The sequence below is a fragment of the Glycine max genome, chromosome 9 (genome assembly GCF_000004515.6).
Source record: "Glycine max cultivar Williams 82 chromosome 9, Glycine_max_v4.0, whole genome shotgun sequence".
NCBI lineage: Eukaryota > Viridiplantae > Streptophyta > Magnoliopsida > Fabales > Fabaceae > Glycine > Glycine max.
The window spans coordinates 44,988,097-45,005,224 of record NC_038245.2 but is presented as its reverse complement, the minus strand read 5'-3'; the positions used below and the strand labels follow the sequence as shown (position 1 = coordinate 45,005,224).

The window sequence follows — 17,128 nt, the reverse complement described above, 5'->3', positions numbered from 1 at the left end:
TTTAGGGTAAATGCTATTATTTTCTAGTATTATTATTTCTACATCTCCCAATTACCTGCAATGGTGTTGGATGTTGACGATGAAAAGGGAGGGGACCAATAGAGGTGATTGAGAGAATGTGTATTGATAATGATAATGTTATTTTGTCTAATGTAAGCACCGATCTTTGTTACAATAAGTCAAGCTAGCGTTTGCGACAAGGGCGGCTAGATTTTCTATTAATCTCATCTATTGAAAAAGGGCGACATAGTACGTGTCTCGCTTGATATTCAGTCTTCTTAATAAGGAAAACAGTATGGACATAGTGCTAGGGTAGGGGCATATGATGGATGACCCACAGTTTGTCCTGTCACGTATTTTTCACATTTTATTGCCACGGGTAAACCACCATTTTCGTGCAAGTATATAGTACTGTCATATTTGTCTTTAAGATTAAAGAAACTCTGAATAAGATTTTGAAAGCATAATCAATCAATCACAATAGTTTCAAATTTGGAAAAAATTGACTCAAGTAATTATATTAATATATGTTTAAAGTAAGAGATTAAGTTAAAAAAAAACTTAAATGAAATAAAAATATTAGTAACTTAATTGAAATCTTTTCAATATCAGAGAATAATGTGAAATCGTGTTTTATTTTTAAAGATAAAAATGGTCCCTAATCTGAAAGCCGCATATTATATTGCTATATAATCAGCATTCTCCTCGATAGCATCTCATACTAAGCTAAACTTATCTTTAAAATTGAGGTTATAGTTAATTAGTTATTTTTTAATTCATATACAAAATCCTAATGATGAGAATCAAACAAAAAAATAGACATTGAAACAATACAAGAATTTGGTGAACCAATCACAAGGACACATGTTAACAAAGCAAAGGAAATCTTGAACTAAATGATGGCAAATTTCATTATATCATATTCACAACTACAAGGAATAAAGTCCAAATTGGTCAATTAAATAAAGCAACTTGAGGAACGAATGTGTCTAATTTTATTTTATTTTATTAAATAAAGTTTGTAATAAGATGTTTAAAATAATATTGATTGTTGGTGTATTTTTATGTCTGCTGAGTGACTAAAAATGATAATTATTAAGTCACTTAATTGAAATAGTTATCAATAATAAATAATAGGAGTTAGACTTTTGATATCCTATGGTTAGCTATATCTATCTTCTATCTTGTGAATGAAAAGCAAATCAGATTACAAGTCATCTATTGTGAGTGAGACTAGTTCTCTTAGGTTGAATCTTTGAACTTAACAAGGATGCTTATCCTCGTGGCGTTGGTAGACTTATCAATCCTTGGAGTGTGACGCCTTCCCATTCTGATTTCTTTATTTTCATTCCCAAATTTTATTGAATCAAACCCAAACCCTCAAATTTCCAATTTTCGTTTCAATTAATCTCAGATTATATCTCCCAAAATACCTAGTCTTTTTCGGTGCTTTGTGAGTCTATCTTGCAATTCAGAAAGTATTTTTTCTCCTTGTTTTAAAAACACTCCATTCTGAAAAGTAAAACGTGAGATAAGATTATTTTTTTAACAATACGTGGTAGAGGCTGAATATTGGACTTAAATTTCATTCCTAGATGATCCAATCATCCACTTCCAATGGTTGTTGTCACCTAAGAATTATTTTAGGCTGTAATTGTGATTTTTTTTATCTCAATATTAAGAGTTTGATTTTGTTCTTGAGGTGCTATCTGGGGCCTGGCATACTTGAGGAAAGAATGGCTGCAACACGTAGAATTATTTATTTTGGCCTGGTTGTTCCAAGAATAATATCTTTTATGGGGGCAAATTATCATTCCTTGCGTGGCCTGGGAATCGTGGAATTGTTTAATTTTTATTTTTTTTAAAATGCCTCCAACACGTAGAATTGTTTAAAATTAAAGAAAACAATGGCTGCAACTCGTACAATTCTTTAAAATTAAATAAAATGATGCCTGCAACTGAGCACTTGAGAACTATAACAGACTAAAAAACTACAAAACAGTTGTTAATTATGCGGGTGGGATCCAAAATGTGTTCCTCTATGAGGCTCGGAGAGAATGTGTACAAAAGAATATGTCTCTTTCGTATAATGTAAGTCGAAAGAAAAAAAAGTTATTCCTAAAAGAAATGTCTCTTTTAGGAGCAGTTGATGTTCCTCAATCCATTTTATACTCTGAGTCTGCATTCTACTATAATGTATAAAATTCTTTAATCTCAAGTGTCACTCCGTTCCGTTTGTGCATGTATTTTGTTACCCTGATCTGCTTCATCATTGGTCTTCATTGTTAACAAAGCTGAACCCATTAACGATTCTACTGAAACTATGATCAATATTGCTAAACCAACGTAAATCCCTCCTTTGACAAGATAACACTCACCATTCAACCACCCTTCCCCATAGGCCTGCCTTCTGCTCATGCTTGTGGCAACAATTAATAAAATAACTGCAATTCCAAAGCTAAGCCTGCCAAACATGACCACTACCAATGTTAGTAATGTTCCAAAGGAAAAACTATAATCCCTAACATTTTTCTTAAGGGAAAGGTTATCTACGAATCATGTAATGTTGGTGTAATCTAAACATTTATGATATTTGAAGAACGGACCAGCTGTCTATGTTAATTCCTCGTTTCCACCCCTCCCCTACTTTTCTAGCTATGTAGTCTCCATCCTAAAAATGGTTCAAGCTTGCCAACCTTTGGCCAATAATGGCACACAGTTTCTGAAAATGATATAGACTTTATTTAATCGCCAAAATCAACACAACCTGAAGAAAGAAAATTCGGGTTTGATAACAAGATTGGATGGTGGTGTGTCCACTTTCTATGATGTGGTTACAAAAATCAAACTTGTTTTTAGAGCAAAATATGTCAATTCCAACCAACAGGAAAAATGATGACGACAATGTAGAAGCCAATAATTAAGCAAGCAAAGTGTGATTGTTGAATGTGATGTGCTAACAACTAACAACAGATATGCAAAAGATTGTTAACTCACCAAGATATCAAAAGCAGAATCCTTGCAACGAAAGGTATCTCAAACTTTGCGTTTCTTTTCCCTCCTGAACAATAAGTCCTGAATAATATAGAATTCCCAACGATTTGGGACAAAACCAAACAAACCAAAGATGCAACACCCAATCCAAATGCAGGACTTGATGGTAAATGACATAGTTTCCCATTCCATCTGAGATCCCCCTTCTACAAAACAAACAAATTAAAGCATCATAATTCAGAAAATCCTAACTGCAGAGTCTTAATAAATTAAAGTAGTGTAGACATCATGCACCTTGTTCCTCTTAGTCTCGGAGGCTATGCACAAGGTGAAGGAAACTAAGCCAAGAGAGTGGGAGATAACGATGCAGAAGATTAATGTGAATGTGAGTTTGCATTTTGGAGGAGTTTCCACCATGGTGGGGTGGTTGTTTCTGTGAAAACACTAGAGAAGAGAGAATAAGGGAAGGAATAACTCTTGTTTGAGTTCCTTCCTTTGTAGAAGTAGTAGAATAGTAGATGAGACTTCCTTCCCAATATGTCTATCATTGTTTTGAAGGAGATACCGTTCCTAACTGCATCTATCCTCGTCAATTGGAAAAAAACCAGCTAAACCTTTTCCATTTGTTTTGTAGCTGGTCTGGTCAACCGCTTGCTGAAATGGCAATAGAGATACAGATAGACACCAAGATCGGTGACAAAAATTGCACAAAATATTATTATTATTATATAGTATAACATGAGTACACAACAACAATTATCTGTATAGAATGGTCAATTTTCGAAATGATGATGCTAAGGACTCATAAGGAGGTTTCCTATTTTTCTCTACTTTATCTATATTACTAATGAATTAATAAATATATATACATAATTGCCCTCAAAATGAAGTAATATTGCCACTTTTATAGGTAGGCTTCTCTTCTAGTTTTCTTTCTATCGGTTTATGCGGTGAAGGTTCTCTTTATGCCACTTCTCAAGATAAAAGAAAAGTCTATATTCCCTCCACGTTTAAACCCAAATGACAGATAGAAGTCTCTTATCTCTTTGAGGTTTATGTGGGGCCACATTGACATGAATTGGAAAACTAATTAATTATTAAAAATTAAAACCAAGGTGCCGAAGTTGTTACTTTGGTAGTTGTAATTGGCATTGATTGATTACCCTCTCTTTCTTTGACGTTTCCTCAAGATTCACTCTTTTAAAGGCCCAGATTTGATTCCTGTAAAGACATGTGGGCTTGGGAGAGAAAGAATCATCACCAATCTACGGTGCCTAACTAGTACTATTATTCTTCACATCGTGAGTTCCGTTTCAATTTGACTTGGACTTGTTTAATTGTTGAAACCCTATTCCCAATTCAAATTGCGTGTGGATTCGCAGCGTTAAAAAATATAGCTTTCTTCGTTTTTGAGACTTGCATTTAAAATATTCAACAAACCTTGCAAATGGGCGCTGGAGGAATATTAGTTTATGCCTTTTTTTTTTTACCTTCCATGTTCATCTGGGTCACGCTGTGCTTTTCTTCCTCCTGCACCCTTCCAGAAAGAATGAAAGAAAACGAACTCAAAATGTTTTCTTGTTTGATGACGATTGCAGGGGTATCAAGTTATCAAATGGGTGCAACTTACATTCCAATTTGTGAGAGTCTTAATCAAGTTTCAATGATAGTGGCCCCTCACCAATCTCCAATCCCATCAATCACCATAAAACAGATAGGGTTACTTTTTCTGAGTTAGGATTGCTTACCTTATTTGTTTATTGTAATTTTGGAGGTAAGAAAAAAAGTAGTTCCACATTGCAACTGATTGGTAATCAACGACTTTTTTTAAAAAAAACATTTTGAGTTTCTTTTATTTTTGCAAAAGTGCTGACTTTGAAGATTATATATTTTCATTTTAGAGTGTCCTGAAGACTTTAACATTTTATAAGTAAGTTTACTAAGGTTTTGGGGGTTTAGCTGTAACAACATTAGAAGAATATATCTTATCCTATTCACATGAACATTTGTTTGGGAACTTTGCCTTGTTTGATCTGAAGTGCTTTCACGATACCATTTCCTTTTTTTTAAGGTGTCTGGCACATTGTCACGTAAGGAATAATGCCAGATTTCCATGAAAGATAATTGGAGAACCAGACTTCATGTAAACCAAATGACAGTGCTGTGTAAATACAACAGTAGTACTACTAGCTAGTCTAAGAGGGGAGAAATATTGTTGTGTATTATCCGTTTAATGTTTAGTCAGCTGAGATGATGTTTGCTTTCTTTTGATAGTGATTCTTTTATTTTGTGGAAGAGATGCTATTGAGAATTTGTGATGTTGTCACTTTATGATGAGAATAGGAGCCTGACTATCATGCCTCTCTACTTTTTCTGGCTATTGTACTGTGCTGCAATAATTCTGGGTTGCTTTTAAGTCTGACTGGATATGCATGAAAAATGAGTATTGATCTGAAGGCTCTTTCCTGGATCTTGAGGACTGTAGGATAAAATTTTAGAAAAATGATCATGCGTCTTGATGATAACAGCTCCTAGCTTCCTGTCAGTACCTACAGATTATGAGTAATTCTTGCTTACTCCAGATACATTACCCTTTTTCAAAACATAAATTTTACTTTAAAGTTATGATGGCAAAGATTCAATTTCTATAACACTGATCATATTTTCACTTGCTCATGGTATGGCTTGTAGAGTTTGTAAATTTCATGCAGGTTAAAGTGGGCAAGTCTTGGAAGGTATTTGCTTTCTCAGTACATAGATGAAAAGTTGACTTCATATTTTTAGCAATCTTTAAACAAAACCAATAGGCTTTGCTATAAATTAATGATATGATGGACCAGATTGTTATTAGTGTCATAGAAAATTCCTGATCCCCCTTTTGTGTATGTTACATTTTATCTGATATGTAGGTGTCAAAAATATATTTAGTGCTATGTGAGGACATGATGAAGATCGTTTGGATCACCTTTCCATTCATGGGGAGGAAGTACTAGCTGCACTCAGGGTGACTGTTAAAGCCTTATAGGTTTCAACCAGAATACAACAATGGCCATGAAAAAAACTGGAATATTGTTACTCTGAGTTATAGAACTGCTCTCTTAAAAGGATGTGACTCCTTTGAAGAAGTGTGGAGTGCACTTACTGGATAAAATACAGTAATAGCCATTGATTTAAAAATCAACAGTTGAGATTATAATAAAATATATGCACAAAATATAAAATAAACTATGAAGTTGTTAAATTTCGACCATTGCTTTTGTCACCAAGCAATTATTATTTGAACAAGGTTTTCTGCCCCAATGCTATGAATATTCAGTTCCATTGGAGCTACAGAAAGCAGCAAAAGATTTTTTTTTCTTCTCATTTACTTCTTTTCCTTTTAAGTACTTCAACAACAGATTGTGCTGTGCAATAAGCAATAGCTTGAACAGTAACCATTGGATTCACACCCAATGCTGTTGGGAAGACACTTGCATCTGCCACATAAAGGCCCTCCACTTCCCATGTCTCCCCTGTTGGATTCACCACTGATTGCTTTGGATTAGAACCCATCCGGCAACTCCCCATTTGATGTGCTGAGCACAATGGTGTTGTAAGGTCTGTCAATGACCTTGAACTTTCCTCTTTAACAAATTTCTCAAACTCATGATAGCTCACCTGCTTTACATTTAAGGTCCTCCCCTTATTATGATGTGTTCCAATTTCTTCAGCACCAGCTGCTGCCAGAATTCTCAGCACCTTCTCAATTCCTTTCTTTAAATTCTCTTCATCTACATCTGCAGGCTTATAACTGATACGGTCTGGTGCTTTTACAGTCCCTGATCCTTGATCCCTTGCCAGTGCAAATATATGAGCTGTTCTAGAAAACTTCCGCATTCGGTCTCTTATATCAATTCCAGAAGTCCATGGTGTGACAATTGAGAACATACCAGGATGCAATGAAGGTGTTTGGATCACTGCACCATATCCAGATTGTTCAAACTCTGCAACAACAGTTGACATTGCTGTCATTATCCCTCCTTCATAGCTCTTCTTATATGCCTCTGGCCACACCTCAGATTCAGGTGCATCTGGGAAGTAGCCCCATGCCATTACCACTGGATGAAGATGCAAGTTCTTCCCTATGTTCTGGTTCCTCAAGCCACTTCTTTTAAGCAATGCTGGAGTACTCAGTGCTCCACATGCTACAATTGTGACTTTGGATTCCACCACACAAACGTCTTTAGTTCCTTTATATTCAAACTCAAACGCCACTCCACGCGCAATCTTTCTATCCTTTCCTTCCTTTTTCTTGTGCAATACTTTTATTGCCTCACAACCTGGAAGAATTGCTCCATTGCCAGATTTCACCAAGTCCACCAACCATGTTTCTGAGGTACCCTTCTTCCTCCCATCCTTACAACCCATGCAACACCAGCCACAGTAGTGATTTGAAGGAGAATTCCTAGGAATGTTATTAACAGGATACCCCATTTCTTGACACCCTTTTCTTAGTATTGCATTGTTGAATCCTTCATCTTCAATCTCAGATTGAACTCCCATCTTCCCACAGACAGCATCCAAGGCTTCTCTATACAATTCACTCTCAAACAACTCTAGACCATGTTTGTCACACCACTCCTTGCACACATGCTGTGGGGTTTTAATGCATGCAGACCAGTTGATTGCTGACCCTCCACCAACAGTGGATCCTGATAGAATAAACACACCCATATCATCACTTGCAACCAAACCACCATTGAGGTACATTTGATCCATGGTTGGTCCTTCAAGAAGAGAAAGATTGTTCTTAGCAGAATAGCCTCCTTTCTCCAACACCAGCACTTTGTAACCAGCTTTTGCAAGAACACCAGCGATAACTCCACCTCCTGAGCCAGAACCAACCACCACTGCATCACATTGTATCACCAAAGAAGGACATGACAAGTTTGCGGCAGCAGCTTTATGCTTCCTACGGATGACCGATACAGGGAATCCGAATCGTCTTAGAGCATCTGCAGTGATGTCTTGTGGGTAGTTCAGATGGACTAGACCTTTGTAAAGGGGTCCTATCATCTCTTCAGCATCTTCATCTTCTTCCTTATCCTCTTGCCCTCCTCCTTTAGATGTTCCATCTAAAAAGTGGTTCTTCAACTGAGCTTTGAATTCTGGATCAGGTCCGCAGTATCCTATTGCTTTCCATGCAACGTTGTCTTCTGATTCATCTATCTGAAAGTATGCATGTGTCATCTCATAATGAGTACAAGGTTCCAAGCAACCAGAAAATCATATAAATTTGCACATTTAGACATTATACATAGTTGGGTCATAAAATTATACAAGAAATTGAAACTGAGGAGTGCTTTAAATATATATTTTGAAATAGATTATATTGATATAAAAATATTTTCATGCTATGCTAGGAGTATTAATTTAAGTGTAGAAATCAGACACACTAGCACTATTTCAGATTCTTTGAAATGGGTTGGATCGTCAGGACTTGGGAGGAATTGTTTGGGTCAGAAGCCCAAAAGAAATGCTTTGAACATAAACCTTTTGACACGCCCCTCCTCCTGAACACACTCACGCCCACACAAGCATTCGTATTGTTTTTGGGCATTTGTTTCTTGCACTCCCACTTTTGATTCATGTACCTCTTAATTATTTCCGGAATGCAAATTTATATAATATTCTGGAATGAGTGTTTCAAAATGCATTGGGAGGTGCAAGATTCAAATGGTTTTTGGAGTACTGAACAAATTGGATTGACAAATTTTGGGCCAATCTCGTGGTCTTGTTAACAAAAGTAGATAATGATTGGTGCTCTATGGAAAAGAGATCCTTATAGAAAAGAAAACTAGGTCCAATTTTCACAACGGAAAGAAGAGGCAAGTTGAACCAAAGTGCTGTTACTGGTTTTGCTCAAAGAATTAAAGCCTTTTCGTCTCTAGTAGCAGAAACACTAGCTCTCAGAGAAACTACAGTCCTGACACCAAACTGCAACATTGGTGTACTGTACAATTTCTCCTTAAATTTATGTGGATGACTTCTGTAAATTTGTTCATTATGTTTGGGATATACTACAAATTACTAAGACAAAATATTGACAAAAATATCTTTATTAAGAGTCAGAATCTAATTATGAATTCACTTAAACATTTAAATAAAATACTAATAAAATGAGAATATTGTTGGGAAAAGAATAATGCTTTCATGGTTTTGTAAAACTGTACTAACAGATATTTTAAGATAAACAAGAAGACCCAAAGGGACATTATAATATAGGACAAAGGGCTTATTTGACACAAGATATATACTGAATTCATAACTTCCTTGTACCGCTGAAAGGAATCATCATCATGCTGGAAAGTTAAGTAATCAGTACCCCACAGGACCCAAATTTAATTTTTGTTGCATTACATGTTTCAATGTAAAATTTATATATGACTAAAATTAATTTATACACATTTCAAGTTTTAAGTATATAGTAAATCAATCCCACTTAATTTTAAAACAAACGAGCCTTTAGTTTTCACCACTAATGGTGACTTCTTGGACTAACTATCATTTGTTTTTTACCTTCCGGTATTTGTGGGACAGCCATCGGTTCTAACTCAAGAAATGCTACTCAAACAACATAGGAACAATTGGGTAGAAAGTGGAAACCACGTAAATAAGCACAAACTTACCAATCTCAAATTATAAGCATAATGATGGTGGAGTTAACAGTCTGTTTTTTTTTTTGGTCTGCTAGGTAGTCCTTTACCTCAAGAAAAGATGAGCATAGGAGTTGAAAATTCGTTTGGTACGAAAGAAATGATAAGGCAACAGACAGGGAGAAGAAATAGGTGAGGAAATAGATTTCGTTATATTGGTAGATGAAAAATATGGAGAGAGAAAATAAAAAAGATATGGATCCTATGTATTTTTATTTCTTCACAAATTTGTGCGAAAATCAATAATAATTGCACTTTCAGTGTCTCATAATAATCACGGTGCTTTTGTAATGTGAAATCTTATATTTCCGGTCAAACATTATATTATCATTTATCAAAGTTTTCATAATCGATTATGAATCCTCATAATTAATTATGCAAACTTGCATAATCAGTTATCAAAGTTCATAATCACTTATTTCTATTCACCTTATTTCTCTCATTTCTATTTTCATCCATCTAGTTTTGCATTTATTTCTTTCCTTCTTATCAAACACACCATTGATAAATTTGGCTGGACTGTGTCCCCTACCAAGGTAGGGTAAATGGGAGTGAGTCAATGCAATTGGACTGTGATAACTACCATGCCCTAAGGCTTGGGATCCAAATCTTAGTTAAATTTCGTACCACTTTGATGTGGGACAAGGATACGTTAATTGTTGTTAATGTGAGATCCCCACGTCCAGCTCTCCAACCTTCCTCTCCTAGTACACTACACATGGGCCACTTTTGCAGTCACTTCCAAGGATGCTGCTATTCCTTTCTTCTCTGAGTTTTATTTTGTGTGACGATTATTACTATTGTTTTGGCTTTTGGGTGTTGAAATGGACATATAGCCACTATACTTTAATTACTTAAATATGACAATTTAAGACAATAAAAAAGCTCTTACTTGATCTACCATTAGTCTAATACAGTAGTATGAACATAAAATAAAATCTGAACAACATATATTTTCTTCAATCAAATTCTGAAAAGTGATAACAAAACCCCATGATTCTTACTAGTATTTTTTTTATTTAATAGTAAATAGTAATGCGCACGGACGAGGATGCTTAATGTGAGCGTGTGTCCAACGTCAGCTAGGAATCAAATTTTAAGTAAATGCAAAAGTAAAAATAACATCTTTCTAAGGTCGAATAATTAAATGCTGTGAGTGATTTTTTTTTCCAAAAAAAATAAACGGTATTAAAATATTTCGTCAAGAAAAAAAATACTATATTTGACGTTTTGAACGAGTGAAGCAGAATTTAATAATCGAAAATAAGCAGTAAAAATATTATTTTGAATATTAACCTGCTCTTCTATTATAATTTTTAAATAACTTATATTTTTAAAAGTAAATATCGTTAATACTATTATAATAAAGACATCTCAAAGTGTAAAAACTCCATTAATTTTACTTGGGTTCCTTTAGGCCATCATTGATGGCTTTAAACTTTAAAGACAAGACAGATGAACCCGTGATTTGGTGGAAAATCTGTCACGTGCAATTTGGTGCATTAAGAACCATTTGATGTAACCAAAAAATGCTGTTACAAATGGATAGATTGATAGGATCGTCACCTCACCAACTGCATGCAATGGATTATCACATTCAAGTTTCAACCACTCCTACTTTTAACTTGCACCATGACAACACATTTTTTATTTTGTGAGACAAAAAGTCAAACGGGAAGCATTAATGTTAGCTCTCATGCAATTCCAAAAAAGGTAAATTTTAAATAACATCATTTATTTGTTTGTGATATTATTTTTTAATAATTTCAATAGTGAAATTTTATAAAGATCAGAATAAGGTAGAAAAAATAACATGTATTTTTTTATCAATTAAGAAATAATACCATTTTAAAAAAAAATTATCAAAGTTTTGTCAGTTCTTAAAATATCTCCAAGGCAAACATGGCCAGAAGAAGATAAAATAATGTGCAAAAACGAAGTAACGGGAGATAATTATAAAAGTTGGTGATACCAATATCAGTATCATAGTTTTGGAAGGCAGGCCACCCCAGCCTTGTAAAATGGTCCAAACATATATACTTCTACCAACATATATACATAAAATGTTGGCCAGACATACTTATATATGTGCACCTATATATGCAAGGGATTGAGAGATTAAATAAGACATCTCACCAAAATAATAAGTTAATACGTAATTAATAGGTTTTAAATTTCATTTATTTCTTTAGAGTGAAGTATAACTATAAATTTATTTGTCCGTATTTTTCTAGTCTAAATATCTGATGAGTATTTACCCGCCTTAAAACATTTAATATGGAAAAGTATGAAGTGAAAGGGAAAGAGCAAATATCTAATTTGAAGTACCTAAGCATGTTTAATTATGAAAAAAAATATTTAAGAGAACTTTGTAAAAAGTATTAGAACTTGCTTTTACTAAATTAGTATAATTTGTTTGTAAAATTACTAAATTAGGGTCGTTTTTTCTTTAAGGAAATACCAATTACCAATATGAGGGTAATAAGTATGATCCACTTCTATGTTTAACAATCACCAGAAATTACTGTTATAAACTGTTTGCGTAAAACAAATTAAAAGAAGTTTCACTCATAAAGTGTGACTTCCTTCATAGTAATAATTTTTTTTTAAAAAAATAATACTAATTTTTAATAATTTTAAAACTAAATTATATTGATAAAAACCCAAATATTTATTAAATTTTAAAATCCCATAAAGATTCATTAGGTGCCGCCCATTTATATATTGAACCAAATGAATAAACTAGCTACTATGTTACTATTGGAGAAATGGCGATAAGAAGCAAGGAACTGAAAGCACTTTAGAAAAAAGGGGCCGGGAGACAAAGCAGCATGAGACATTAAATGCTTTATATGTGTCAATTAAGGCATGGTGTGCTCCAGGTTGGTAGAGTTAGAAATTGAGGAATGTTAGTTATATTAACATTTTTCAATACATATTTATATTACGGCGTAAAATATATTAAAAGAATACGTAATAGTTAGTTTGAGTGAAACTTAACTGAGTTTGAACTTATTAAGAAAAGTCTTAAGATTTAAGTTTTTGGATGAAAAAATATAATATTGATTAGTAATTCATAAAATTGATAAATGTTTAGTACATACATTATGATTTTTAATAAATTTTAATTAATTAAAAAAATATTCATTTTTTTTGTGCAAAATGAGTAATTACCTGAGTAAAGAAGATTAGGAGAGTGAGAAGTTTGATGGTCCTGAAGAGCATTCTAAAGTGACGAAGGTAACTGAGAGACCATGAACGCATAATCTTTTGGCGTTTCTGTAGAGATAAGTGAGGATAGGCGTGGATGAAGGGGAATTGGGTTGAGAGGCACCCAATGCCACAGAAAATTAATGTCCCATACCACGTTGACAACAGCCATAACACAAACTTCAGTAACCCTGTCAATGGGTGCTTCAATCTCTCACTTATCATGCCCCCAAACTGTGCATCATCACAAAGCAACATAACAATAACATTAGATTAAATGGAATTAACTAGCTATCCAAAAATGATAATAACTAGTAATATCTGATGTTTTAAATTAATTAAATTCTTTCTCCTAGGTTTTTTTTTTTGCTATAAATTTTATAAATGTATGTTTTACAAATGGCATATCGTAATAACTAGAATTTTAATTATACTCTGCCATACTGCAGTAGCATTTGTGATGTCATATATATGTATTAAAGTTAGTTATAACTGCAGTTGCAAAATATGATTTAAATAATATAACATAATAAAAAAATGACTTAGAGAGAAAATAAACGTTCATTATTAATGTATTTTACATTAAACAATTCATAAAAATGGAGAAATATACTATCATTGTATATTTCAAAATGGCATATCATAATAACTATAATATAAATTCGAGTGCGTCATTCTCCTGCATTTGTGATGTTTGACATAACATATGTCCTGAACTTTATAACTGCAGTTGCAAATTATGATTAAAAAACAAATAAATAAAATAATTAACTTGGAGAGAAAAAAAATACATTATCAATGAATTTTACATTAAAAAATTTATACAAAATATATACAGAAATATGCTGCAAAATTATCATTATCTATATATCAATTTTGCAGTATATTTCTCCATTTTTTGAGTGCATGTGTGTGTGTATATATATATATATATATATATATATATATATATATATATATATATATATATATATATATATATAGAGAGAGAGAGAGAGAGAGAGAGAGAGAGAGAGAGAGAGAGAGAGAGAGAGAGAGAGAGAGAGAGAGAGAGAGATTAGCAAGGGCTTTAGGATATATGATATATAGAAAATTGAAGGGCGGGGAATAAAAGAAAGAGAAATTGTAGGGAGCTAGGAAGCTAGTCATCATACACGTTCAGGTGTTCCAGTCATGGAAGCTGAAATCTGGTAAAACTTGGTGACAGATTCATCAGAGGAGTCCACAAAGTGGTCGGCGACAGAAGGTAAGATAGTGTCACAGAGAGCAGTGAGAGATTTCATTTGCCTTGGAGAGAGAGAGTTGGTGAGGGGTTGCAATTTTTTTTCTCTCTCTCCATTGCTTAGAAGAAGTCTTTGTGTGTCGATGCTACCAAGCTCAACCACACTGTGATCCTTTTTCCCATCCATTCCCAACCCCAACCTAAAGCTACCCTTTCTTCCTATACTTCTGTCCTCCATGCTTTCTTTAATTTTCTTAACTTTGTTTCAAAATATATATATATATGTCAAAGCTAGCTAGCTAGGTCACAGGTATAACACTGCACGTGGTTTTCAAACCTTTGGAGTTTATATATAACACCGTTTGAGAGATATAGCCACTTCAACCGATTTTTTAAAGGAAAGAAAGAAAATGAAACACATAATTAATGAGTATTTTTTTCCCCACGGCACGATTCTAAAAGGTACACGTTTGAAAAATTGTTAAAAATTAATAAAGACGGAATAATATAATAATAGGTAAAATATATAGCAAGAAGAACAGTGATTTCTACTGATTTTGTACAGTTAAAAGATCAAATTAATTAAAGATTGATGACTGTAATCAAGTTTTATTTGAAAGTAAGCATGTACACGGAAAACATATTTTATCTTAATATATAGAATATTGTTTTTTTAACATTCTTTGAAAGTAATCCTTTTTGACATATGGTGAGACAAGCAGAAATTTGAACCTCTTAGAGCCTGTTTGGTAAAAAATAAATTAATAGGGAAGAGAACATGTATTTATTTTGGATTATTAATTTGATAAGAGATAGAGGAAAAATTTTTAGAAATGACGGGTCTACTGTATTGCTTTTAATTTATTTTCACTTATTTTTTATTTCTTTTTATTTTTCTTCAACTAAACACTTTTATTCCCTACTTTATTTCTCACTATTTTCAGGCATCTTTTTTTTATTCATCTTATTTCTCTCTCCTTTTTACCAAACAAAACATTAGTATCGTAAAAAATCAGTTTTTTTTTTAGCTAGACTCGATCCTTGTTGGTTATATAAAAAATACATGCACCATATTTTATTTTCAAAATGATCATTGCAGAATATAAAATAAATAAAACTAAAGTACATGATAAGAGTCTTAAACTTCATTACTTTTTTTATCGACAAATAAAATATCGATATAAATACGGTACCACGTATCAAGTGTACCGTACCAGAACCCATTTACAAGTAACTTTGCCAGAGCAGGGCCTATGTGAATGAGTTCCCCAAAATTGGTTATAAGATATTTATGCAGAATATTACATAAATGCAAGATAACCAACTGTTTACAAAAGAACCCATACAAACAAAGCTCCCCACTTGAATTGATTATCTCTAGTTCCATGTTCAACAATGGTTTGTCTCTAGTTCCATGACCTGATCTTCACGTAGTTGTTCTCCATTCTTTTCTTCTTTTTTTTCTTCTCTCTCATCTCTCTCTTACATACAAAATTAGTTGAAATATGGATTGATTGTTATTGTTGTCTCGAATATTTAAGCTTGATTTTAATATTCGAGGTTTGAGAGATGAGTTGGCGATGGTTCTTCCTTCATATGTGGCTAAGCTGCATGCAATAGATCGAGATGAGTTGAATATTTATAAAGACACTCTAACACTTAAATCAATAAAAAAAAAATAACAGAGAAGTATAGGTAATAAATGCCTATATATATATATATATATATATATATATATATATATATGATACTATTGATGTTGGTTGCATTTATAAAATAATCGAGATGGGTTGGATTGTGTAGCATAAGATCCAAGACTTCCTTGAAAGGGAGTTTTCACCTGTTTTGGTATAAAATGCTATCAGTTTACTCCAGGCTTAGGTGTGTTGTTTTCCATTTAAAGAACGCATCAAAGTCACATTGTCTGTGAATTGCTTATGATTGACTTTGCTCAATGTACCAATTAGTGGTTTGGACTAGCTGCAGTGGTCTATTTTAATAGGTTATTGGAAATTAAGAGTTCAGTTCGAAACAACATTCCCCCTCTGGGTATATATATATATATATATATATATATATATATATATATATATATATATATATATATATATATATATATATATATATATATACTAGTAGAAGGAATATATGAGGGGTGATTATGAGGATTGGTTTTAGGTTTTAAAAATAAGTGACTAAATGAGAAAATAGTTATATTCAATTAAAATAATATTTAGGCAAAAAACAATAGTCCTGATACGTGGTTACTTTTACTACATTATTATTATATTACTATATTTATGTTATCTCTCAATGTACATTTAATACATTCTAAAAATATAAGAGTGGATAAAAATGCTTAAAAGTTTTTTTTTCATTATGTTATGAATCCATTGGTATTTTACCGATAACTAATCTTTAGAGAAACCTAATTAATTATTTTTCGTGAAATTTTTTTATTTATCAAGCTCGAACTAGAACCAACAATATTTTAAACAGTAAATGTTAAATATATTTTATATTTCTTAATTCTAATAAAATAAACATTTTTTTAGTTTAAAGTTTCTATTCTTATTTTCTTGACAAGTTCTGTTGCCAACTACTTGTAAGCATTTGTCATAATACTAAAAAATAAACTGCACGCTGTAAACATTTTAAAAGAAGAAAATAAGTTGGATAGCTTTTATTTTCAATTATTGCTATGTATTGGAAAATTTTCTTTAAGGATGAGAGAGAAAGGAACACGTGGTGATGATCCCAAATAAAATTCATAATAAATCTTAATAAAGAAATGAAAAGGGAAAAAGAAGAAGTAATGTTTTGAAATAAATGCAACTGATAACGCTACGTATTAACTCCCTCATCTGCCACCATTTAATTTGGGCTATTCGATTTTGATTACGTTTCTTAAATAAAAAATATAAAAAATATTGCCAAAATTGATGTAGTGAATCATTTCCGTCCTGTGGCTTTGACGAATCCAATAGTGCTGGCCTAAGGAAAACGT

General features: G+C 32.8%; 2 protein-coding genes and 1 long non-coding RNA gene across 3 annotated transcripts; 1 reads left to right on the top strand and 2 right to left on the bottom strand.

Moving 5' to 3' along the window:
• Positions 1-1,915: 1,915 nt before the first annotated feature.
• LOC100779666 (protein MODIFYING WALL LIGNIN-1) lies at positions 1,916-3,838 on the bottom strand. The gene is made up of 3 exons (XM_003534291.5): positions 3,289-3,838; positions 2,998-3,200; positions 1,916-2,464 (listed from the first exon to the last, which is right to left on the bottom strand). Exons 1-3 carry the CDS (start codon positions 3,409-3,411, stop codon positions 2,215-2,217), a joined length of 576 nt encoding a protein of 191 aa, XP_003534339.1. The 5' UTR covers positions 3,412-3,838; the 3' UTR covers positions 1,916-2,214.
• Positions 3,839-4,048: 210 nt separating this feature from the next.
• LOC102665020 (uncharacterized) lies at positions 4,049-6,116 on the top strand. Its single transcript, XR_001382840.2, has 2 exons — positions 4,049-4,295; positions 4,593-6,116. It is a non-coding gene; the product is annotated as an uncharacterized lncRNA (long non-coding RNA).
• LOC100779139 (long-chain-alcohol oxidase FAO4A) lies at positions 6,047-14,589 on the bottom strand. Its single transcript, XM_003534290.5, has 3 exons — positions 14,054-14,589; positions 12,864-13,133; positions 6,047-8,202 (listed from the first exon to the last, which is right to left on the bottom strand). The coding sequence occupies exons 1-3, from the start codon at positions 14,357-14,359 to the stop codon at positions 6,355-6,357; spliced, it is 2,424 nt and encodes an 807-aa protein (XP_003534338.2). The 5' UTR covers positions 14,360-14,589; the 3' UTR covers positions 6,047-6,354.
• Positions 14,590-17,128: the final 2,539 nt, after the last annotated feature.

Coding starts and splice junctions, on each gene's coding strand:
- LOC100779666 (XM_003534291.5), bottom strand. CDS start 3,411: ATGGTGGAAACTCCTCCAAAATGCAAACTCACATTCACATTAATCTTC. Junction 3,201..3,288: donor CCGAGACTAAGAGGAACAAG/GTGCATGATGTC, acceptor TTTGTTTTGTAG/AAGGGGGATCTCAGATGGAA. Junction 2,465..2,997: donor ATTCTGCTTTTGATATCTTG/GTGAGTTAACAA, acceptor CATGTTTGGCAG/GCTTAGCTTTGGAATTGCAG.
- LOC100779139 (XM_003534290.5), bottom strand. CDS start 14,359: ATGGAGGACAGAAGTATAGGAAGAAAGGGTAGCTTTAGGTTGGGGTTG. Junction 13,134..14,053: donor TGACTGGAACACCTGAACGT/GTATGATGACTA, acceptor GATGATGCACAG/TTTGGGGGCATGATAAGTGA. Junction 8,203..12,863: donor TCCTAATCTTCTTTACTCAG/GTAATTACTCAT, acceptor GCATACTTTCAG/ATAGATGAATCAGAAGACAA.